Source organism: Eptatretus burgeri, chromosome 15 (assembly GCF_056783735.1).
Source record: "Eptatretus burgeri isolate ZD-2024b chromosome 15, Ebu_testis_v1, whole genome shotgun sequence".
NCBI classification, from domain to species: Eukaryota; Metazoa; Chordata; class Myxini; order Myxiniformes; family Myxinidae; genus Eptatretus; species Eptatretus burgeri.
Window position 1 is genome coordinate 46,609,864 of NC_140975.1, and position 25,000 is coordinate 46,634,863.

At 43.7% G+C, this 25,000-nt stretch overlaps 2 protein-coding genes across 5 annotated transcripts in view; one reads left to right on the forward strand and one right to left on the reverse strand.

The window, feature by feature from the left end:
• Positions 1-12,097, forward strand: part of LRP11 (LDL receptor related protein 11) — a 29,712-nt gene extending 17,615 nt beyond the window's left edge. For both annotated transcript variants that reach the window (XM_085858389.1, XM_085858388.1), the window contains 2 exons: positions 8,728-8,868; positions 11,706-12,097. In XM_085858389.1, the coding sequence (XP_085714515.1) occupies positions 8,728-8,868; positions 11,706-11,743 (179 nt within the window). In that variant the 3' untranslated portion in view covers positions 11,744-12,097. The remainder of the gene's footprint in view (positions 1-8,727; positions 8,869-11,705) is intronic.
• A 6,068-nt stretch (positions 12,098-18,165) lies between these two features.
• The window catches only part of LOC147012111 (protein-L-isoaspartate(D-aspartate) O-methyltransferase-like), a 16,735-nt gene continuing 9,900 nt past the window's right edge, over positions 18,166-25,000 (reverse strand). For 2 of the 3 annotated variants that reach the window (XM_085858393.1, XM_085858394.1), the window contains exons 2-7: positions 22,680-22,784; positions 22,543-22,574; positions 21,926-22,030; positions 21,694-21,814; positions 21,201-21,286; positions 18,166-21,100 (exon numbers count right to left, since the gene is read on the reverse strand). In XM_085858393.1, coding sequence (XP_085714519.1) covers positions 20,936-21,100; positions 21,201-21,286; positions 21,694-21,814; positions 21,926-22,030; positions 22,543-22,574; positions 22,680-22,746 — 576 coding nt within the window. In that variant the 5' untranslated portion in view covers positions 22,747-22,784 and the 3' untranslated portion in view covers positions 18,166-20,935. Of the gene's footprint in view, positions 21,101-21,200; positions 21,287-21,693; positions 21,815-21,925; positions 22,031-22,542; positions 22,575-22,679; positions 22,785-23,398; positions 23,617-25,000 lie in introns of all 3 variants that reach the window. The other variant, XM_085858392.1, reaches the window with a different exon arrangement.

Sequence of the window (25,000 nt, forward strand, 5' to 3'; positions counted from 1 at the left end):
CAAAAAAAAATAATGATGGCTGCAAGACCATGTGTCCGAGCAGGTTGATATTTAAAACATATGTTCCCATCATTACTGGATCATAATTGTGAAGTTTCACATCGATTGATTAAGCGCTTCAAGATAAAGAATATATTTAAGATTTTCGCTCAATCCAATATGGCTGCCAGACCAGATTACATAAATTATTCATGAATAACCTGGTATCCCCAAGGGTTGGGGAACATTTGTGTGAAGTTTCCCCTCGATCTGTCCAGCCCTTCTGGAGAAGAAGATGTTTTTTATTATCCCCCGCCGCGTGGCGGAAGGGGGATATTGTTGTCACCCGGGTCGTCCGTCTGTCCGTCTGGCTGGCATGGCGTCAACATTTATAGCTGTGAGTGCGATAACTCATAAACTGTTTGCCATATCTATTTGAAATTTGAGTCACACATGCACCACCTGAAAAGGAAGAACCCTATTGATTTTGGGCATGGCCGGATCCAAGATGGCCGACTGGGGCGGCCATCTTGAAAAAAAAGTTTTTTGTAATAAATGGAAAAGCGCTTATCTGATTTCAATTATTTTTGGTTACTACGTTCCTCACTCCTGGGGAACTTTTTCCAACATGGTTTCGGCCCGCTGGGACATCCAATATGGCCGCCAGGCAGCCATGTTGAAAAAAACGATGTTATCGTGATATAGGCTCTAATTTTTTTTTTCAATGGCGGGGGATTCCCCATCTCTGATGGGTATGTTTGGTTTTAAGGTCAGTCCAATATGGCTGCCAAACCATGCAACCTATTATGTCATATGTGAACCTTTTGTTCTTCACAGATAGGCGGCCATACGTGTAACGTTTCCCCTCGATCTGTTCAGCCACTTCAGAGAGGAAGATTTTTGAAGGTTTTATTTTTTTTTAAAGTAATATGGCTGCTGAATCACATGACCGATGACATCACCAATTTTTTTCTGTTGACCTTCACAAATTTTCATACTGATCAAATGTAGCATTATACATGTGCAATTATGACATCATACCAAAGACATCTATGACTTCATCAAAAATCATTCTCATTCCCCATGAGGAGTACTTGCTATGTGCCAAGTTTCAATATTTTTCCACAGTGCGGTTTCAGAGATACAGAGGTCCAAAGTTTTTCCATTTTTCCAACATGGCTGCCATACCACGTGACCTATGATGTCATAATTATCAATAAAACATTCTACATGAGTAGTCACTCCAATGGTGAAAATTTTGTTTCAATCCGACAAGCAGTTGTGGAGAAAAACACTAAAGTACTATGCGGACAAACAGACAGACAGACCCAAATGCAATGCCCTCTCCTTCGGCGAGGGTAATTAGCTCAGGTGTAACCAATTACCTTCAAAATCATGCACCAAGTTAATTTGCCTCCACCTGTGTTAAATTGTAATGATTATGATTATTTCAGAATAAAATTGGTTGTTCCTGTAGGTTCCCTCTGGTGGGTGGTACATTTCACAGCAAAGACTCAACCATGGATACCACTGAGCTTTCGAAAGACCTCTGGGATAAAGTAATGGAAAGGCACAGATCAGGGGAAGGATATAAAAATATTTAAAAGGCCTTGAATATTCCATGGTACACGGTCAAGACAATCATTCAGAAGTGGAAGGCGTATGGTACTACCAAAACCCTGCCTAGAGCAGGCCGTCCCTCGAAACTGGATGACCAAGCAAGGAGGAGACTGATCAGAGAGGCCACCAAGAGGCCAATGGAAACTTTGATAGAGCTACATGCCTTGTTGCAAAGATTGGTCACTGTGCGCATTTTGACAGCAATATCCCAAGCCCTCCACAAGGCTGGCCAGTACGCCCACCTTGAGTCCCGTTTAAGCCTGGTGTTGGCGTTGTGGTTCGGGTGGCTGGCTTGGGATCTTAGGGTCCTGAGTTTGAGCCCCTTCTCCTGCTGAATTAACACCAGGTGGGGTTGACTCAGCCTGTCATCCTTCGGAGGTTGGCAAAATGAGTGTCAGTGTACTGGTATTGGCGCACAGCATCAGCGACATAGTCGCACCCCAACAAAATGATAGATACCCGGCAGCCAAGCTGCCATACACAAAAAGAAGAAGAAGAAGAAGTCTTCCCATTTGAGGTATGCAAAATAACACTGGAGATTCTGAATCCATGTGGCAAAAAGTTTTGTGGTCTGACAAAACCAAAATGGAACTTTTTGACCTTGATGCAAAACGTTACGTTTGGCGTAAACCCAACACAGCACATCACCCAAAGAACACCATCCCTACTGTGAAGCATGGTGGTGGCAGCATGATCTTAGGGGATGTTTCTTATCAGCAGGGACTGGGGCACTTGTCAGGAAAGAAGTGAAAATGGATGGAGCAAAATAGAGGAAAATCTGAGAGGAAAACCTGCTGCCCTTTCCAAGAAAGCTGAAATTGGGATGGAAGTTCACCTTTCAGCATGACAACCATGACAACACAGCATGACAACAAGCATACAGTCAAAGCTACACTGGAGTGGCGAAGAAATAAAAAGATAAATGTCCTTGAGTGGCCCAGTCAGAGCCCCGACCTGAATCCAATCGAAAATCCATGTCATGACTTGAAGATTGTTGTCCATAAACGCTCCCCATGTAACTTTACTGAGCTTAAACAGTTTTGTGCAGAAGAATGGGCAAATATTGCCCAATCAAGGTGTGCAAAATTGGTGGAGACCTATCCAAACAGACTCACAGCTGGAATTGCTGTCAAAGGTGCTTCCACCAAGTATTAACTCAGGAGGGTGAAGACTTATCCAACCAAGATATTGTTGTGGAAATGGCTCTTAGTGTGTTATTAAATATAGGATTAGCCAAGGTCCCCCATTAAATGCATGTTTAGCCAGGTTGTTCGGTAATTTGACGTTACATGTGTGTCGGGAGGTGTAAGAGGCTGTTCATCGTTGGTACATTGGTGGTGGATCGAGAGCTTCTTCTTCCTTCCTCTCTCCGGACAATAGTCCCCGCCCAGCGCTGAGAGGGGGAGTGGCCGAAAAGAGGAAGTGAAACTGGAGAAGTAAAAAACTGCAGTCGGCTTTGAGGCGTGCTCGGGCTTCGAGGCGAGCGGAAAAATGAAAGCCAGTGGTGCGATTGGGAGAGAGAGAAACTGAACCTGGGCGTGCCGGGTCTGCCTTCTGTGGCCTGGAGAAGCGAGCCAGGGCCGAAGGAAAGGCAGGGAAAGGACTGCATGAGGTCTGTCTGCCCTCGGCTGGATGAGAGACGACTGGTGGGAGTTGTGATCTGCTGTGTAGGGGACGGCTGTGTCTGTCTGCGATCTGCTTTGTGAAAGAGGCCTGGACTTGTATGCTGGACCTTGTGCAAACCAGCTGAAACCCACCATCGATCTGACGGTCTTGTGCCGTCGACCTTATGTGGGGTCAGAACGCGCGGAGGCCACGTGCGTGGGCGGTGCGAAAAAGGAGGACGAGTGCCATTTTTGCCACGCGGCATGCTCGAGCTTGGGGCTCGAATCCGTGGACATCCGCTTGTCACGAGCCACATTCGTGCTTTTGACACTTTCCTCTCGTCCATGAAACATCACCAAGTACTCTGCCTTGTCTGCATGGTGTCCATGTCTTGTTTGCATGTCATTTCAGGCTTATCTCGTTAGGGACTCCTTCGAAACCCGTAATGCGTATCTTCCTCGTTAAAGGCCCTGTCACACCTTGACGTTTTAGCCAGCGTATGGCAAGGTCTCAAAATGTATGTAAAACGCTGGCGTACGCTGAACTATTGATGTTTTTAAAAAAAGTTTTGGGCGTATAATAACGTGTTGGACGTATGCATAACGTACACAGAACATTTTAATCACACGAGTACGGGCCCATCGGGGCGGGCCCGTAGGTGCGTAAACGACGACTGGATTGGGGCATTATTTCAATTAGATTGGACCAACCGTATCATAAATGGCCATAACTTGGCAAACATACTCAGGTCCCCAGCGTCAATTGTGATGTCATATCAAACGAAGAAGAATTGTGTTGTCCTGTCATTGGTCGACAGATAAATGGCCGTAACTTGGGAACCGCTTGTCCGATCGATATCAAACCTTGAAAAGCACATCCGCGGGGCCCCGGCAATATTCCTGGCAAGTTTCAGTCAGATCGGAGCGTCGATCGTGCAAAAAATAAATAAATAAATAAATAAACATTAATTGTGACGTTCGTGACATCATAGCACCGTGTCTTGTCATTGGCCGACAGATAAATGGCCGTAACTTGGGAACCGCTTGTCCGATCGATATCAAACCTCGAAAAGGCACATCTGCGGGGCCCTGGCAATATTCCTGGCAAGTTTCAATCAGATCGGACTGGCGGTCATTGAGAAACGGCGGTCGCAGACAGACACACACACACACACACACACACACACACACACACACACACACACACACACACACACACATTGCTGGAATTATAGATAGATGTAGATAACTTATACCAACGAATGCTGAGCGTGTTGTCAGTGTTCACAACCTATGCCCAACGATAGTCTAACTTATGCATAGCGCGGCAGCGTATCGCCGACGATCACGTGGCGTAGGCTATTCATAGGCTGCGGCTCGACGATTCAAATCATAAACGCACTAGACATCGAAGTGTGAAGCCGCTGTCACACCTTGACGTTTTAGCCAGCGTATGCCGACGTATGAAAAATTTGCCGAACCAAGCTGGCACAAGTCGAATACGTTTTGGGTAATTTTGTATACGTTAATAGCACGCTGGCATACGTCGTAGTACGCCGAGTACGTCGAGAAATTTTCAGCATGTTGAAAATTTCTCGACGTACTCGACGTATAACACACATTCCGCATATGCTGGCATAAGTTGGAGGCACGCTACGTGATTGTTGACACACGTCGACACACGTTACTTGTAAGTTACTCATAAGTCAAAACACGTCAATGTAATGGTTAGCGTCAGTGTTCCAGATTCCCTGTTTTTTTTTTTGTTTGTTGTTTTTTCTTCGGCATGACAGTGATGTTAACACTTCGATGTCCAGTGCGGTTATGATTTAAATCGTTGAGCGGCAGCCTATTAATTATATTATATTATAACTGCACTAGAAATTGAAGTGTTAACATCACCGTCATACCGAAGAAAAAAAAAAAAAAAACCAGGGAGTCTGGAACACTGACGCTAACCATTACCTTGACGTGTTTCGACTTATGAGTAACGTGTGTGGACGTGTGTCAACGATCGCGTAACGTGCCTACAACACGTTACTCATATTTTTAGAAATAAGTTTCGGGTACGCTAAACATTACCTCGACGTGTTTCGACTTATGAGTACCTTACAAGTAACGTGTGTCAACGTGCCTACAACTTATGGCCAGCATTATGCGGAACGTGTGAGTCGTATGCTGGTATACGTTGAAAAATTTCAAGCATGGAAAATTTGTCTAACACCTCAGCGTATTATGATGTATACCAGCGTACTACGACGTATGCCAGCGTACTACGACATATGCCAGCGTACTCTTAACGTATACAAACTTACCCATAACGTATTCGACGTGTGCCAGCGTTTTAGCCAAATTTTGCATACGTCATGCATACACTGGCTAAATCGTCAAGGTGTGACAGGGCCTGAAGAACGGGTTATAGATTAATTAAAACATTGTCGTGAATTTTTTGCTTGTGTCGTGTTCCCCGATGTCCCCAATAAATCTGACTGATTCGTATGAAGTTGCCGCTTTGGGTTTGCTCGTGCCGTGCTGAGAAACAATTCGCTCGATTTGGATATAAAACGAAAATGATTACAGACTGGTAGACTCCGCTTGGTCTCTGACAAAACCAGTCTGTAACCGGGGTATATTCCCCCAGCTGGCAAGGTACAGGTGTATTTTGGTATTGTGGTTCGAGACGCGTAACCCGAGAATTGTGCCGAACTAGCCGGCGTTATAACCCCGGAGACTGCGGTGGTTAGGGTGGCGCCGAATCTGTAACATTTGGCTATCAAGAGTCGGGTGCGAATCCCGCCACCGCTGAATGCTCAACAATATTATTGTTTTGTATTTTGAATTAATTTTCTGAAATTTGTAGAATTTGTTTTTCACTTGGAAGTTGTGAGTTATGATGTGGAAAAGATGGGAAAAGTCTGATTTAATGTAATTTAATTCCAGGCTATAAGGCAACAAAAGATGAAAATTTTGAAAAGGGGTGTAGACTTTCCATAGGCACTGTATATTTGGAGGTGTATATTTGGTGGTTTGCTATGATGGTCACCTTTTTTTCACCCTGGAGAGGTATGTCATTAGATAAGCAGTAAAATTACCTTCAAATCGAGGTATAAGTTGTGTTTGTACTATTTTTGGTTTTTGAATGATTCGCACATTTAAGGGCACATGCCTCCTCATTCACCGATCTTACTGATCATGGTGACGTCTTAATAACATTTAATATCATATTGGACAATCAGAATTCACCATCATAACAATTATATCGTACCCGGATTGAAATCTGAATAATCCTCAGTGTGGCTTGACTGGGTGACAACTCGACCACAGTCAGTTGAGTCCTCATGAAAACCATCTTATCTGGTGATCTTGAATGCACACGCCAGACCTTGCAAACCAAAGCATCGGGAATCTCAACCTTCCAAGCTATCTACGTGCGGACAGTGAGAGATCAATGGTGGAAAAGACGGACACGGACAGATCGAAAATAGATTAAACAAGAACAGGTTTATTTACACAAGTGGAGAGCAGGAAAAAGGGGAGGGAGGGAGGGAACGTAAGGATTTTAATGACACGGGGAGAAATGAGGGTTAAGCAATTTGTACAGCAATGAGATTAGAGAAAGAGAAAAGAGACACAGAGCAATCTTAACAAGTGCCTTGTCTTCCACTAACAAACTACATGGGCCCAAGAATTCTCAACCAAGGGGTAAAAAGGGGGGAGAGAGAGGGAGTGAGGAATTGCGGCCTTTGCCAACCGGGTGGGAGAGGTGTCTTCGCTATTGAATGCTGAGGGAGAGAAGTGGAAAAAAAAGACTGTGAGGTGTCTGGGGTGCGTGGAGAAGAGTGACATGCATGTGGGTGTGTGTTGTGAGTGTATTTCAAAAGGGAAACTGAGAAAGGTGTAGCAGAAAATATGTGCGAGATCCCACCAAATGTGTCTGCAGTGCAGCTTGGTTTCAGTCCTATTAATCGCCTCGGCTCCCCGCTCGTAATGACAGTTCGTGAAGTGAAAACCAAAGGAGCGAAAGTGCGAAGAACCAGCAGCGTGACGTCAGGGAACAGTGTCCGCAAAGGACCATTGAAAGAGAGCCTCGAGCAAATGCTCCGGGGTTCGCTCTTTTATATGGCCGGCCTGGAAGATTCGAGAATGTGCGCATCATTGGGTGGGGCCTGCATGCAGATTGGCATTCCTCCTCCCTAGCCCCACCCATTTGAGTTTCTGCAGTGAGTCCTCTCAGTCAGGCCTTCTGGCTGTCCTAAGAGTCTGGCCTCGTTTGCCACCACTTAAGGCGAGGCTTATTCGGCGAGGCAACATCAGCATTCGGCTTACTCGAGGCACGCAGCGCCAAAGGTGCACAACAATGATTATGGGGAAACAAATGGAGCCGATTCCTCTCAGGTCAATGCTGACCAAACATCGCCCCGGGCACGTGATAGCCTCACGGAGACTTACAATGGAGTTGAGTGTTGAATGTGCGGGATGAGGGATCTTCTTTAGAGCGGGGAAGTTTGAGGTTATGTAACTGCTCTTAATGTCTTGATTACCTTATGTGCGTGTGGCAAGAGATTGTGTCAAACTACAGTCTGTATTAAATGTAAATGCTTGTACTGACGTGTGGTGTGAGAAAAGAGAAAGAGAGAGGGAAATTAACGATAAAGGAAATGTAAAGAAGGGATTGGCGCACACCCACATCAAATGGCGGCCAATGCCTTGCCGACAACCTTCCATGTGCAAAAGAAAAATAGGGGGTGAATCTTAATCCACCTGTTCCAATGCAGTTTGGATCCCATTGACCCATCTAAAGGTAAGGAGCGATTATAAACATTAATTACGGAAATAACTACACCGAAGGACCTACATGTCGTGAGTGCACATTTGCAATCGCGGTTTCTCAAAACCGCAACAATATGTGTAATATCAATCGTACCTCCTGGCTGTAATGGTGAACATCGGTCGTGGATTATGTCTCACACAGTAAAACCGCATAATCTGAAAAGAACAACCATCCATATGCCACCCAGATGATTGTTCCCGCTAATGCAAACCAATCAACCAGAAGGCACGTGGTGTGATTGGCGTGTCAATCGAAATGGGTGGAGCGTGATGAGCACTCCCCCGATCTCCAATGGACATAAAGTCCTGCATGAGAACATCACCTCCAATCAGGCCTCAGCCTGGCAACTCTGTCATACAGACAACGATTCCATTGTCAACATCAGTTAAACATAAAATGGATGAATGTGGTTTAAACGACGAATATGGTCATCATTAGTTAGATATTTATCGGGATGCTATCCAGATAAGCCCGAAATCCAGATAGGAGGGTAGTTTTGAGAGAAGAAATCCCATTTCATTTGGAGATGAACCCACGACCTTTAACCACTCTGGTGTTAATCATTATATGCAGTACTTAAGAAATCCATATGATCATTGCACACCCTCCCCTATTGGGTTGTGGTCCATGTTTAACACCATGTAGAGATATTACCAATCTGCCTTCCATCTCTTTATTCTCCCTTCCACACAGGTGTGGTGCTGCCCTTAGCCTTGGGCCTGACCATCACAGTCCTGTTAGCAGCTGTGCTCGCCTGCCGCCTTGTTTCCGTCAGCCGTCGTCTGAAACGCACTCGCCCTCTAACATCGGATGAGTCGGATTACCTCATCAATGGCATGTATCTGTGATGGTACCTGTTCCTTCCACGTGGTTCTCCCTCCCGCCTCTTCCACCCATGCCAGCATGGGCCCGTGGGCTCGAGGACTAGCTTGATGCTAGCAGCATGATTTGGTGCCCGGCATTGTTGGGCTGTCCTCAAGATCCAATGAATGTTATGTTTTGATCAGCATGGTTCAAAACTGCGTGGGTCTCCTCGTTTCCTAATAAGGACAGAAAAGTTATCAGAAGTTATAATTATTCGCGAACAACCACATTTCTATCAACAATCAAATTTGGTTTATGCATTTCATGGAATGAATTGGCAACGGTCTTGATTCTACCTTTACAAAATAGATGTTGTCGACCCTACTATAACAAGCATCAGGCTTTTTGGAGCAAATGTGCTTTTATATTATTCTTTATTGGGAATTTCATTTCAAAGTGTTGTTTTTTTTTTTAGCTTTGCTGAAGATAAAAATTGGTTTACTTGCGAGTTGACATATTTAGAAGTTGGTTGTGAAATGTTACTTCAACAATTTATTCACCTTGAAATGTGGGTCAAACTTCCCTCCAGCCATTTGAGGATTAGTCTTGAGGGTCTTAGACTCTGAGGGTTGTAATCTGTTGAATGCAACTCGTTTTTGGTTTTAGTAAGTTATTTGTAGTGACCACTGATGGTTTAACTCAGGTTATTCTTTTTAAAAGTAGTGATTATTTTGTGAACTCTTGCTAAAATAACAGGTAATTGTGTGTACTGTGGTGAATACCAGGTGACATTTGATGAAACTTGACATTCTATACCCATTGGTTTATCGAATTATACGAGGATGTGCTGAAAAGTAATGCCTCATTCTTTTTCTCCAAAACAGGTAAAAATATTGGAATGAAACAGATGCTAACATCTGTCCTTATTCTACCATGGTGTGTATTTATTTCTCAACATTAGCATCACTGTGGTACATGCATTTCTGCCAATCTTCAAGTTGTTTTATGATAGAACTGTTCATCCTGCTGGCTCGTCAAGGCCGCTACGAAGCGCTGGTTATCTTCGTCGGAAGAAGAATGTTCTCCACAAACATGTTCCTTAAGTTTTGGGAAGAGATGAAAATCTGATGGAGCCAAGTCGGGGCTTGTAATCCTTTGTGGCGGTATATCATTGACCGTCTCTTAATCTCAGGATCGTAATGATGCACCCCAACCCTCATCACCAGTGAATCATGCTTCACAGCACTGACAACATCGTGCTGCCATTTGCCATCTTGATTAATGCAGCACTGAGACGACTGGTGTCAGAATCATGAAACTTCTCACCCAGTAGCAGGAAGAACTAATGTGCAGACTGCACTTTGTTTCATTCGAATATCTTTACCTGTTTTGGAGAAAAAGAATAGGAGGCATTACTTTTCAACATGATATTGTAGTTCACTAAGAATTTTGTAATTTGAAGATGTTCGTTGCGTTTCACCTTTATAAAAGTTTCTTCTTTGCAATGCCAGAAAGTTAAGGAGAATAGTCTCTATCATGCAGCCAATTAACTACACTTGATACCTTTTGTCATGGAACCTTTGCAAACTGTATACACAGCATCCATCAGGGGATGTATATAAATGCACCTGAAACGTATTCACGTTCGTCTTTATTGAAGTAATCGCTGTTTAAAAAGTCAACAAACTCTTAAACGGTGTGTGCGTGTACGTCCATCTACAATGGAAATTCCTCTTTGCCAGATGCAGACTTGTCTTGTTGGCTCATCCTTCCTGGGGTACTGAACGTAAAGGGTTAAAACAACGTTGACAGAGATCGTTCTGGCACTTTGTGTATGGACTAGTTACAACAAAATTACAATATAAATGGTTGTGATGGTTGTCACTTTCAAACTAGGTGGGGTGGAAAGGTGGTATTGTGATGGTTGTCACTTTCAAACTGGGTGGGGTGGAGAGGTGGTAGGTAACTTGGCAGGTAGAGAGAGCAAGTGTGAAGAAAAGTTAACGTTTGGCAGTAGAGTGAAGAGGGGGAGGGGCTTAGTTGTTATTTATCTCCAACCTTCTGTAACATGAGTGGACAGTTAAGAGTATGAAACTGTGGATGTAAGTTTGCATATTTTGGTAAGTCTGATTGTTTGCGTATTTTGCTTACCTTGGTGACGTCACTGCCAATAGGGAAAATGTCATATTTTTATATTTATTTTTAGGATCATTTGCAATGCCGAGCAATCACACCTTTTTAGCATTCTAAGCATATATTACATTCGCACGTGGACGTGCATCTGTCTGTCTGCAGTTTCCAGTGGTTTTTATTGCTGCGAATAGTTCATTGATGTAGTTTCTCTCGGCTGATCATTGTGTCTCTGAAAAGCTGAACATTAACGCACGATCATATGCCATGGACCTGATTTTATATCTGTCCGACTGTAAATGAGAGTAAAGTAAAATTTGTCATTATTTGACCCGTCATCGCACGCAACTTTGACAAAAGCTAGCGTCAATCGTAAAACCCCATTATATGATTGAGGCAACAGCTGTGATGGTTTGCATAGTTAGTGGGTGTATACATCAGAGTACGGGTTTTTGTTTATTTGCATGAATCAGGAGCCTACGTTTTAATTGTTTTGGCCTCACGTGCACCTTTTTATGATTTCTTAACTGTAACCCAAACAGGAATGGTCAATCTCGGCAATACTGTTGGACATATTATACATGGAGTCAAACATGAGATTTGTGCAGGTGTTCAAGCTCATGCTTGGCACCAGGGATTCGCTGTCCTGCATGTGCAATTAAATTGTAAGATGTCAGCCCGCAATGATCCAGCATATTTTGAACAAGCCTCACGCATTTTTTTTTCCTTGTGCTCAGGCGGGCAGGCAAGCAAGCACAGTGCTGCCTATATGTAACCCCCAAGATGGCATCCACAACCACGGACTTGTGACGCAGTGAGCAAGTGTTTGCTTTTGTCGAGCTCTGTGGCTTCCTGTGGCTCTTAGTTGTTTGTTTGCATTGGAATATGTCAATAAGATAGCGCTTACGCTGGTGATGGGCTTGGCCTTGCATTCTCCATTTATTTATAGACTTGCGAGGGTATGCCTTCTTTGGGTTTCAGGGTGTTCAAACTTCAGATTTATATGCATGCATTGGCTCTGTTGTTGTCGAAAGAATTGCTCAGCGAATAAATCAAAGCGCCAGTGCTGTTGAAGAATGTACTCAAAAATGTAAATGTTTTTCTTTTATAAAGTGGACTTCGAGTCTCAGATCACGTGTGAGGGCCTGCATCGTTTTTCATGCGTTTTACAACCTTGTCTCATATAAAGTGCTGTGTGTTGCTGTTTGTTTTAAAACTTTCAATCTCCGAATAATATATGAATACAAAAATTGCTGAGATTTTGACTTCCGTCCCCATTCTCTTCTAACTTGCTCTCCATTTTTTTTTTTCACTCTCCCTTTTATTTTTTTAAATAAACCTTTTCTACACTCTTTCCCATGTGAACTCCATTCCCTTTACTACCCCTCCCACCTCACATCTTTTTTTGCCTTCATCCTCAACTAATCTCCCCCACTCATTCCATTATCTCAAGTTTATTTTAAAAAACTTCAAGGGTATGGACACAGGACTGTGATCCCAAGATGTTATGGGTTCAAATTTTGCTCAAAGCAATATAATAGTCATTTTGATTCTAAGCTTCTGCAAATGGCTAGTCTAAGGGTAATTAACATGTCACTTTTGGATTGTCAGTAAAAGCCCTGCCAGTTTGTCTACGTGTTAGGCTTCATCAACAGAAATATCTTTATATACTTTATAAAGCTTATGGAAAAGAACCCTCAGAGTTCAAGGATCTCATGATGGGAGGTTGATCCTGAGGTTTCTCTTGCTAACACAGATAGATTGGTGTCCTTTCCGTGTTTGACCAGCTCAGTTTGGATGTTGCTTCTCCTGTCCTCTCATCTCCGCCCATCCCCTGCTCCTCAAAGTTGAACAGGTTTTACCAGAAACCCTTTTCTTCTTACCTATCAATGTTGATCTGCACCATTTGAATGAAATCATGACAGCCTGCTTGTCTCGTTGAACATGACGAGTATATACTTGCATGGAAAGTTGCAATTACAACTAAAGAGTTCGAACAACATGAATGCAGTGTTCAAGTTTATACTTCAATTTTAATAACATAATGACTTAAAAGATCGTTTTAAAAATAAGGAAGTTTAGCGCTACTGAAGCAGTCTTATACACCACCCTGATACACTATAATAAGACTACGTTCAGTCACAGTTTAGGAGAAGGAGGCTTTATTGATCACTGTAGAACGCAGTGTAAATCGACATCCTACATAGCCATATTGGTGGCCTCTTCATCACTCTGATACTGCCCCCTCACTTCCCAGGGGCTGCGCTTGACAGCTCCAATTTACACCCACCACCATCAAGAACTTATCCAAGTGCGGTACTACAAAACTGGAGGTTCTTGGAAGTATAATGAAGGTGATTTGTTTTCTCCAGTATTCAATTCAATTAGAATAAAGGTTGAAAGGCAAATGAATAAATTAATTCTGGGTTTTACTGCCATTTTATCCAGTGTCAATTACACCATCTTATTTAACACGTTTAATTAGTTATTCGTGCCTGTTTTTGTGTCCTTTACAACGTCCTTAAAAAGAGTAAGTTTCCTGTTTGGAATGATTTTCAATATTGTTTGACTGCCAGGCAGGCAGACACAGTAAAAAAAAAAATTATCTCACTCCTCTCTGTGCACGCGAGATCAGGACAAATTCAGAGCCAAAGTACGATAAAACGGCAAACTTGTCTTCCTATTCATGTTCCATTTGACGTTCAAAATATAATATTCAAATTAAATAAGTTGTTCCTGGCTACATCATAAAATGATGATCAGAAACTGATAATACGGACAGACGGACATTAACTAATTGCTTGATCCCGCTTTTCGCTTCACGTGCGCAGAGTAACGACACTGACAGAAGAATGAAAGGGAACAGGCAAATGCAAAACACCAAATTGTTGCTACCACAGTAATAAGATAATACACTGCATTTGTTTCTTTAGCCAAAAGGGTGTTCCTGTGCTTACAATGGATCGTGCAACCTGCCAGATGACGAAAGTTGTTTTGCCTTTACAGTGTTGTTCATTATTGAGTGAAAGCTCTCAATACATGCCTAGGTTTGTCATCCATATGGAATTATTAATGCAAGAAGAGCTGATTAAGCCAGGGATCATTCCACATTTTAACCTCGTGTGTAATGAGTTTAAAACAGTGGAATAACAAAGCTTCAAAATGTTGCGTTCACAATCTTGTAATCCTGCTTGATGATACTTCAGATCCAAAAAATCCATTGCAAAATGTCACATTTATGTATTAACATGAAGGGCTTTACCTTTTCATGTGTTTGTACTTATACTTGTCGACACTAAGTAAGTGTCTGCCTTCTGTCTGTTTCTATACCAATCTGGCTTTAAATGTTTGGTCGATTCCTGAAATCGGTTCTAGTGCATGCTCATGTCAACCATTTTGCTATGTTTACATAAAGGAGGGCAAATATTACTGTCTGGATTATTTGGCTATCAGTAATCGTCTGCATTTTCTTCGGAATGGTGGACCTTGATTGTTTAATTTATTTATTCTTATAGTTACCTCCACACCGAAGGTGGACGGAGGTTATGTATTCACCCCTATTTGTTTGTCTGGCTGTTTGTTTGTGAGTAGGATATCTCAAAAAGTTATGGACTGATAATGACAAAACATGGTGGATGAGTTGGGTCGGTGACAATAACAAGCTGATTGGATTTTGGTTCGGGTGTGGATGCAGATCTGGCCTCTCAGTGGGATACAGCCTGGCAGAGGTATGCACTCCACTGGATGCCGTTATAGTTACCTCCACCACCAAAGATGGACATAAGTTATGTTTAACCTCCGCCATCGAAGATGGATGGAGGTTACTGTTTCCACCCCTTTCTGTTTGTTTGTTTGTTTGTTTGTTAACCTCCGCCATCGAAGATGGATGGAGGTTACTGTTTTCATCCCTTCCTGTTTGTTACTTACGAAATCTAAAGAATCTAAAGATTTCATAAATATATTGATGACTTCCGTCCTCTGTTTGTGTGTTTTGTGTTTGTTTGTGTGTTTGTTTGTAGGCACGATAACTCGAGAACGGAAGAAGCTACCAATGTCAAATTACACCACGTGATTCAGGAGGATGATGGCTAGTGCTGATTCGATTTTGGTCAAAATCGGTCAAAGGTCAAGGTCACAGTGAGGTCAAATATTCGATTTTTGATGGTTTGGTACAGATAACTCGAGAACGGAAGAAGCTACCAATGTCAAATTACACCACGTGATTCAGGAGGGTGATGGCTAGTGCTGATTCGATTTTGGTCAAAATCGGTCAAAGGTCAAGGTCACAGTGAGGTCAAATATTCGATTTTTGATGGTTTGGTACAGATAACTCGAACGGAAGAAGCTCCCAATGTCAAATTACACCACGTGATTCAGGAGGGTGATGGCTAGTGCTGATTAGATTTTGGTCAAAATCGGTCAACGGTCAAGGTCACAGTGAGGTCAAACATTCGATTTTTGATGGTTTGGAACAGAATCATCGTAGAAACTTCTGGTTTGCGTCGCTACCTACTCTAGAGACAGCTTTTATTAGACAAGGTCAGAGGTCAAGTTGACGATTTCGTAAGTACCAGTCTATGACTGCTTGCTTGTTTGTTTGTTTGTTTGTTTGTTTGTAGGCACGATAACTCGAGAACGGAAGAAGCTACCAATGTCAAATTGCACCACGTGATTCAGGAGGGTGATGGCTAGTGCTGATTAGATTTTGGTCAAAATCGGTCAAAGGTCAAGGTGAAGTCAAATATTCGATTTTTGATGGTTTGGTGCAGATAACTCGAGAACGGAAGAAGCTTCCAATGTCAAATTACACCACGTGATTCAGGAGGCTGATGGCTAGTGCTGATTAGATTTTGGTCAAAATCGGTCAAAGGTCAAGGTCACAGTGAGGTCAAACATCCAAAAAATGATAACTCGAGAACGGAAGAAGCTTCCAGTGTCAAATTACACCACGTGATTCAGGAGGGTGGTGGCTAGCGCTGATTAGATTTTGGTCAAAATCGGTCAAAGGTCAAGGTCACAGTGAGGTCAAACATCAAAAACATTCGATTTTTGATGGTTTGGTACAGAATCATCGTAGAAACTTCTGGTTTGCGTCGCTACCTTCTCTCGAGACAGCTTTTATAAGACAAGGTCAGAGGTCAAGTTGATGATTTCGTAAGTACCAGTCTATGACTGCTTGTTTGTTTGTTTGTTTGTAGGCACGATAACTCGAGAACGGAAGAATCTACCAATGTCAAATTACACCACGTGATTCAGGAGGGTGATGGCTCATGCTGATTAGATTTTGGTCAAAATCGGTCAAAGGTCAAGGTCACGGTAAGGTCAAATATTCGATTTTTGATGGTTTGGTACAGATAACTCGAGAACAGAAGAAGCTACCAATGTCAAATTACACCACATGATTCAGGAGGCTGATGGCTAGTGCTGATTAGATTTTGGTCAAAAATCGGTCAAAGGTCAAGGTCACAGTGAGGTCAAACATCCAAAAAATGATAACTCGAGAACAGAAGAAGCGTCCAATGTCAAATTACACCACGTGATTCAGGAGGGTGGTGGCTAGCGCTGATTAGATTTTGGTCAAAATCGGTCAAAGGTCAAGGTCACAGTGAGGTCAAACATCCAAAACATTCGATTTTTGATGGTTTTGTACAGAATCATCGTAGAAACTTCTGGTTTGTGTCGCTACCTTCTCAAGAGACAGCTTTTATTAGACAAGGTCAGAGGTCAAGTTGACGATTTCGTAAGTACCAGTCTATTACTGCTTGCTTGTTTGTTTGTTTGTGAACAGTATTACGGAATAAACTCCTCAACGGATTTCGACGAAACTTGGTGGGGGGGGTTAGGTCTGGCCCAAGGATCATGCCATTAGATTTTGGACTTGGTTCAAAATCCAATATGGCCGCTATGGCGGACAATTTGAAAAAATATTTGAATTTTTTTTTTTTTTTGCATTTTTACATGTTTTAAGTGATTTACAACCCCCCCTCCCCCCCAAAAAAAAATTGTTGGAGAAAAAAAATTTTTGCAATTTTTTTTCAACAAAATTTCGATTTTTTTTTTTTGCATTTCTTCATGTTTTAAGTGATTTCCAACCACCCCCCCCCCCCCAAAAAAAAAATTGTTCGAGAAAAAAAAATTTGCGAATTGTTTTCAACAAAATTTCGAATTTTTTTGCATTTCTACATGTTATAAGTGATTTCCAACAAAAAAACATGCCAAAATTATAATTGCGGCTGATTTTGGAACTTCAGGTGGATATACCCACGTAAAATCAATTTCTGTCTCAAGGAATCTAGTTATGACGAATGAATTGAGTATGTAAACGTTAAAAGTAAAAGGGAAACTTGCAAACTATAACTCTGTGAGCACTGTTGACGTCAAATTGAATGAATAGGATATCAGGTTCACTTGAGTGACCTCGCAGTATTGGCGGCGGAGGTTTTGCACTCTACCAAGTGTTCCCCCTCCTAGTTTCAAGCCTGTGTCTGTCTGGATATCTGTCAGCAGGATATCTCAAAAAGGTTGTGGACGGATTCGGACGAAACTTGGTGGACAGATTTGATGTGTGACCTGGACTAATTGATTCGATTTTGGTGAACATCCGGATACAATCATTTTTAAGTGCTTCATCGCCATTGATCGGCCAGAAATGACACACACACACACACACACACACACACACACACACACACACACACACACACACACACACACACACGTGTATGTGTATATATATGTGTATATATATATATATATATATATATATATATATATATATGTTACGAATTTTCGCCAGCCGGCGTGTGAACGACCGCGTCTAACCAATAGCGGTCGTTTCGCCCACCGAACGGACAATTCAGTCGCGACTTTCCGGAACAACGCCGAAAACCAGTCACGGGTGTGCTCAAAGCGCACACCACGGCCTAGTCAATATTCTACCCGCGCGTGACAGGGTCAATCGCCGAATTGTCGATATACCTAATTATTCACGCGGGCAGACTACCGAGAGACCGTACGTCAATGAAGGCCTGCTTAGACACGAACCGCTTCAGCGGTTCTTTCCGTTCTGGGATAACCGAGCGGTGTATTATCGCCAGGCCTCGCTGGACCCGATTCTATTATCCGCTATTTAAAAGCCCACTAAATTCCGAGAGCAAGATGGCAGCTCAATTAAGGAAAAATGACGCGACGAACAGGTTACATTTAAAGAAGTACATTTATTATTTTACACGTATACAATCAAGCAATAAATTGGTGAAACACGCATGCAGTTAGTCCTAAGTCACATTTGCCACGGCGGCCGTGGGGTCTCCAAAATCTACGGCCACTAGCAATTTTACGGCGGCCGCAGTATTTCCACGGTCACACAATGTAGCAGTCACATATGTTTTTTTTTATTTTTCGGGGAGCCGCATGGCGTATTTATAAATTGTGGAGACCGAAAACGTGGGGTTGCCGTACGGTTTTTGATTTGATGTCGCACGGTGACCTTAAGGGGGCCCTGTGGTGGCCATAGAATTTTCAAGGCAGACACAAGGTAGCCTCAAGGTGCCCGCAAGGCGACCGCAGGGGGGCCCTAAGGCGAACGTGCGGCCAGACGTACGGTAAGGAATGGGTTAATTTTTTTATTTTTTTTTACCAGTTTCTTTTTTTTTTTTTCGGCTTGTCGAATTGCTACAGCGAACATAGAAATGAAAAAAGTTATAACTCCGCGTTATAATTCCACGGCGACCCCTACGTCCTGTAAAAGATAGCCAAACAGCATAGGGCCACCCTGAGGCCACTGCAGAAACTCTGCGGCCGCCGCACGTTTCTGTCAATTCAGAGGGTGTACGGCCGCCGTATCCTCGCCGTAGAGCAAATGTGACTTAGGCCTTATACAGCCAAACACAATGCAAAGGAAAGAGCTAATACCGTCTATAACTAATCATGTACAGTCACTTATACAGTTTCTCTACTTAACGGGACACGGTGCCCCAACTTACACACAAATAAAAGCAAGAAAAAGACCCCCTCAAAGACAAGGGGGTCAGACTGGACCCCTTAGGGTCTTTATGTCCAAGGAGCTTGGTTGACCGAAGGAACTCCAAGAGGCTGCCGCAAGTTACCACCACCCTCGTGGTGACTTGCTTGGGCATCCCTCTTGGACCCTCTTCAGCTCCTCACCGACTGACTTCCACTCGCCTCTCCACTTGCTTCTCCTCGACGACCCACCAATCGGTTCTCCTCGACACACACACACACACTTCTCCTCGACGACACACACTTTGCTGTGTTCAGCGCTCGCTTTTATCTCCACAGCCCTCGTCCCCCTCCCTTCCAACACGCGCGCGAAGCTTCCAGAAGCAGGGCATTTTCCTCGCCGAATCGGGGCCTTTCTTTTGCCTTTGCCATGGCTTTCATTTTTTCCGCACGTGTTTGTCGTTGGGGGGAGGGGTGAGGCCGTCGTCCGTTCTCTCCCGATGAATGCCAGGCTTCTCGCAACCGTGCTGAGATGGAAATGCAGTGGTGGTGTGGTTGGCGTTATGGTGGCGGGGCTGGTGTTTTGTGGTGGTCTTGATGGTGGTGTGGCTGGCGTTCGTGGTGGTCGGGAGGGTGGTGTGGCTGGCGTTTGTGGTGGTAGTGAGGGTGGTGTGGTTGTGAAGGCGGCTGTTCGTTGTATGTGGAGATGTTGGCGGTTGACGAGAAGGTGGTTGTGGTGATCGTGGTTGTTGTAGTTGGTGGGGCTTTGTGGTGGTAGTAATGGCGGTTGGTCCAAAATAACGATAGTAAAAGAAAAACGGCTACCTGAAGATTCACAGCCCTGTTACACGAATAAATCCCTTTAGACAACGGTGGAGAAATCTAACTGAACACGGACTTATCGGCATAACTGAACTTAGGACCTATTTGGTGTTCTGCGAATTTCCACAGCCATAACAATATATATGTATGTATGTATGTATGTATGTATGTATGTATGTATGTATGTATGGAGCAGGATATCTTCAAAAAGTTAAATACAGATTCAGCCGAAACTTGTTGGATGAGTTGGGCCGGTGACAAGAACAAGCCGAATAGATTTTGGTGACAATCCAGGTGCAGATTCAGCCTATCAGTGGGCTACAAAATTAAACTGTAAAACTTGGCGGATGGATGTGCTGTACCGAGTGCCATTTTGGTGCAGGATTATATTTGCTTCATGGTCAGTTGGATAACACGATTTATTTATTTATTTTGACATTTTTACACCCCTTAAAATCTGCAAGAGTTTGAGTCTCGAAGAGTAAGAGTGGGTGAGTTATCACCAGCACCCTGGCCAAATTCCTGCTCTAACCTACTATACAGGGTGGAGGGCACTGCATCAGCAGCATAACCATGCTTCCATCATTGATGCAAGCCCACAACCACGGTGCTGCACACCGAAGGAAGATTATCGACTCTGTTTCTTCCGTAGTTTATATTCTGTATTGTATGCAAATTGTACCAGCATGGTGAAACAAAACATGGGATGTCATTTGGCATTTCTCACCACTTATGCAAATAATTTTCATTTTGAAATCGAGTTCAAATCATCAGGCTTTATATTTTCTGTAAGACTTGCTGCACGCTTACTATAGAAACCACTTTTTATATGAATTGTTTGTTGTTCCAGCTCAACCATCCATAATGCAATGACTGTTTGGTTTACTGTATCACACCACACGGATTGTAAACAGAGATGATACATTGAACTCCAGGGTACAGCAAAAATAATTCATTGCACCATCACACTGTTTGAATCCATAAAGATGTTTGTGTTTTAGAGACCTGCAATATGGTAATTTGTAAATATAAACACTGGTGTTTTGTTTACATTTTAGCCTTCCTTTTATCAAATGCAGGTATGAAATTGGTACTTCCTCATTGAAATTAGTCATTGTAGGGACTTGCTGATCAGATGTTTTATTTGAAGAAAACAGATTACAGCGATGGATGTTGCGGTTTACTATGAGTGCCTGCCCTCGGTAAGTGGGACAAATGTCACTGTGGTTATCTTCCTGCTGCTCACACTACCATCTGGCTTCTTGTCCACTTGGGTGAGCCACTGTGCACGGCCTGGACATCCAATGGGCACCAGTAGCCGACCTCCATGACTCAACTGTTCCACGAGCTGCAGGAGGCAAACGTTTTTGTTTGGTTCACAAAAACGTTTCACTGATCGATTTTAATAAAGGAGAGAAAAGATAAAATAACGTTTAAATCTTGATTACCTTGGGTGGTACTTTACAAGCTGCAGCTCCCACGTGTATAGCATCATATGGTGCACCTTCAGCCCATCCCAAAACTCCATCACCCACTGGAGTGAGACATAAACAGCACTTTTAAATGCTGTGCCCAGTGAAGTTTATTATTAGGGTGGAAAAAAATGAAGTGCTGTTTTTGTTCTGCTGTGTGTGACAGAGACCAGATGCCATTATGGGTAAAGATGACACTATGCCAATGCCCAGGGGCTCTTAGCTGCAGGTATCAGGCCATAGGGCATCAGGCAGAACGGTGAAAAGCTAGTACTAAAACACAGGCCAATGCTCACTGGCGTTAGATCAGAAGTTGAAATCTGCATTGGTCTAAGTACTGCAGAGTTGCTACGGAAGGCACTTTTAAACCGGAACCAAAAAAGGCTACCACCACGTCAGTGTGGTCCTTGAAATGCTATGATCAATGGACAAACATACGGTGATTTCACATTCCCCGCATCAGCCTCACAAACAAAGCGAAGGCAGCCATTGCTTAGGAGATTGGGGTCATCCCGTCGGACGTTCTCAGTGGATCGCTGTACCAACCGCCATAGGTGTTCGACCCCTACAACTCGCCCCGTCGACCCCACCTGAAAAAAACAACAACAATTCCTCCTGTCAGTATGTGAAAGCGAATATGGAGCATGGAGAGGGGGAGATTATGTGAATTGTAGAATGCCGTTCAAGTTCACATGTCTTACCATCCGTGCAAAGCAGGCTGTAAGGAAACCACTGCCCGAACCAACGTCCAGAATTGAGGCACCATCTGTCAGCTTATCGGCGAGCAGCTCCAAGGTGTATGCATGCTAGTGGTGTGGAGACATTTACAGATCTTGTTTTCCCAGCACAAGGTTACTCGGGCTGATTGAGTGAGCTGAACCCACTCTGCACTTTATCGAGCACTCCAACGGCACAAATCCCTTCTTGTGATGGTCATCATGAGAGACTTGACTTTTTGTCCAGAAAGAGTTTCTGATTTAAGGGAAAAACGTTTTTCTTTTCTTTTTTCTGTCTCATACGGTCAGTTTAATCTAAGGTTGTGGAAACGACACAATAATGTGCACAAAGCAACAGTTTAAATGAGGCCCCGTGAGGAGGAGTGATGTAAGCGACATTTTTTAATGATATGATGATGATGGGCTCGGATGATAGGGTAAGGGTTAAAATAGTGCTATATGGCAATAACATCAAAATGGTCGATGTGTCCCTTACATCACTCCTCAAATATGCATGCATTTGGAGTGATGTGAATAAAGTGAACCACGTGACTTGGAACAGGTGACGGCATGTAGCGAAGTTCTTTGGAAAGGCTTCTCACCATGTGTGGAGCACTGATTGTAGCTTTGTGTCCTGCAATGAAAAATTTGAAACCTCAGTGCATATTTCACGAGAACACTCGTCACTTGTTTTACAGCAACCATGACATCATTCAGAGGTGGTGAGCACCATGCTGACCAATGGGCTGTGGAGCATCGGTGTATGGGCTGCGGTCAGTGTAAAGAGCACGATCTGTAGCCAGCATGGTGAATATCACTCGTTCAGACTTCAGAATCCCACGTTCTAGCAGTCAGCACACATCCATGCACATTTGTTAAATTACATAAAGTCATTTTTAACTGCACTCTGAACATATCCTGGTGAAGATAGAGGCAAAGGTATACGGTAAATAAAAGGAGGAAGAAAAATATCAGCCCAAATTCTTCTTTGTTTGTACGCAGCACAAAGGGTGCGGCTATGCCGCTGATGCAGTGCCCCATGTCGGTTAGGGCAGGAATTTAGAATTTGTCCATGGTGCTGGTGACAACTCGCTTCATGAAGAACACGATGGGATCTTTAATGTCCACCAACGAATGCTGGCGGTCAGGACGCCCATTCAACATCTTTCCGAAGAACGGCGCACACATTGATGAATCACCCTGCCCTGTGAAACACTGGGATGACAGCTTATCGCTGGGTCGAGATTCAAACCCAGGCTCGACCACTCAGAAGTGAGTGTGCATACCTCTTGGCTATCCTGTCAGCCCATTAGCCATAATGATGAAAAACGACAAAGCATCCTATTATGTTGTCATCCACAAGTTTAGCAATAGCTTCAGAGTCTCAGATTTTTTTTTCAGGTTTCAACTTGTACTTACAAGCAACAAGCTTGTCGGCAAATATTGACATTTACTCACTTTGAAGCTGTTCCACCAGCCGTCTCTGGCTGCCTGAACCGTGCATGGCCCACCTGTGGCCAAAAAGACCACACAACATGAGGCAGACCACAGCCACTGTTCCCAGTGCAATGGTTTGCTTCAACTCCCAATCGTCCTTCAATACCGTATCAATCATAAACCTCTGGGAATCTTCTTTTTCTTATTCCAAAGTTGATAGCATGTAAACCTTTCAAAGACTGATAGACACACAGCACACAATTACTTTTTTTTTAATGGACCCAATTATTTTCACGTCGTTGGGTAGGCCTGGGAAAGTTTTTGGCACAAGTCTCTCACGAACAAGCTGAGCAGGTCTGATAAATGTGCAACTAACGGTGATTTGGAAAGGAATTGTTAAGTACGTAGGGGGATAGCTCACCTTCTCTTCCCGAAATACCTCAATGGGATCTTTAACGTCCACCAAATAATGCCATCAGATGGAGCACCTAGCTTTGCGTTCAAACGATGGACAGTACATTTTATCATGCAACACCAATCTGTCAGTTTATAGTTGTAGGTCAGGAATCAATCCCAGACAAACAGCTCAAAAGTAAGTGGTCCCTCTGCACCGTCCTTTCAAACATTGCATATATATTGTTACAGACTGGGGGTTGGAGTGCGTGAGAGGGAGATGCAAAATGTGACGCAGAAGAGGAAGTGTGAAGAGGTGGGAATCGATATGCTTTTTCAGTGATGCATCCACAGTGGACGAGACAACAGATGGGAGAGAAAGATGTGTGGGAGATAGCTTAACGGGGCGTGTAAGAGAGTCTGCAAATGTGTCTAATGATGATAACTGCAGAACGCCATGGGAGCCCAACGCCGATGACTTGGCAACGGCTCCGCACTGCTCGCCTGGCTTGTTCTCGTGCTGCCCTCTCGGTTTGACTCTCGTTCGGTAAGACCAGAAAATGACACTCGGCTCGGAAAGGCTCTGGACCCAAAAGACAAAGTATGAAAGACCCTGATTCGCTCTCTTTGTTTAAAGCCCAGGGTAAAGTGGAGCCAGAATTATGAAGCCCAGGGTGAAGGAGGAGCCAGAATTCAAATCAAGAGACCCTGTAGGCATTTCTGCGCATTCCTATAGGTGCGTAGGCACCACCCCGAGAAGTAACCCCCGCAGCACCAACTCCGGAGCCGAAAATGGCCTCAGTCGCTCCCGGACTCAGCCAGACAACGGAGCTCCTTGATTTGCATGGGGTGCGGGTTTTCGGGAGCGCTCTCCAGCCATGAGCGTGCGCTGAACTCCACCTGAACGCTCTTAGTTATCGAAGCGCCACAGCTTCCCAGTCGTCGCCAAATGAGTCCCAGCGCACACTCGCGCTTTGAGCGACATGCCAAAGTGTTCTGGCTCGCAAGCACCCACTACGTTCCACGATCCTATCCCCATTCACCTGCTATCCCCAGTGACTGTCATGAGCGTCCAGGGAGCTGGTGGCAGTTGCGGCGGTTATCGTGAGGTGGGGGGAGTGCTTCAGTGTTTGCGGTAAAGTTGTGGAAGCATTGTAAACAGTTGAGGAAATTGTGGTGATGAGGTTGAAGCGGTTGGTAGCATTTGTGGTGATGAGGTCGGGCATAGGT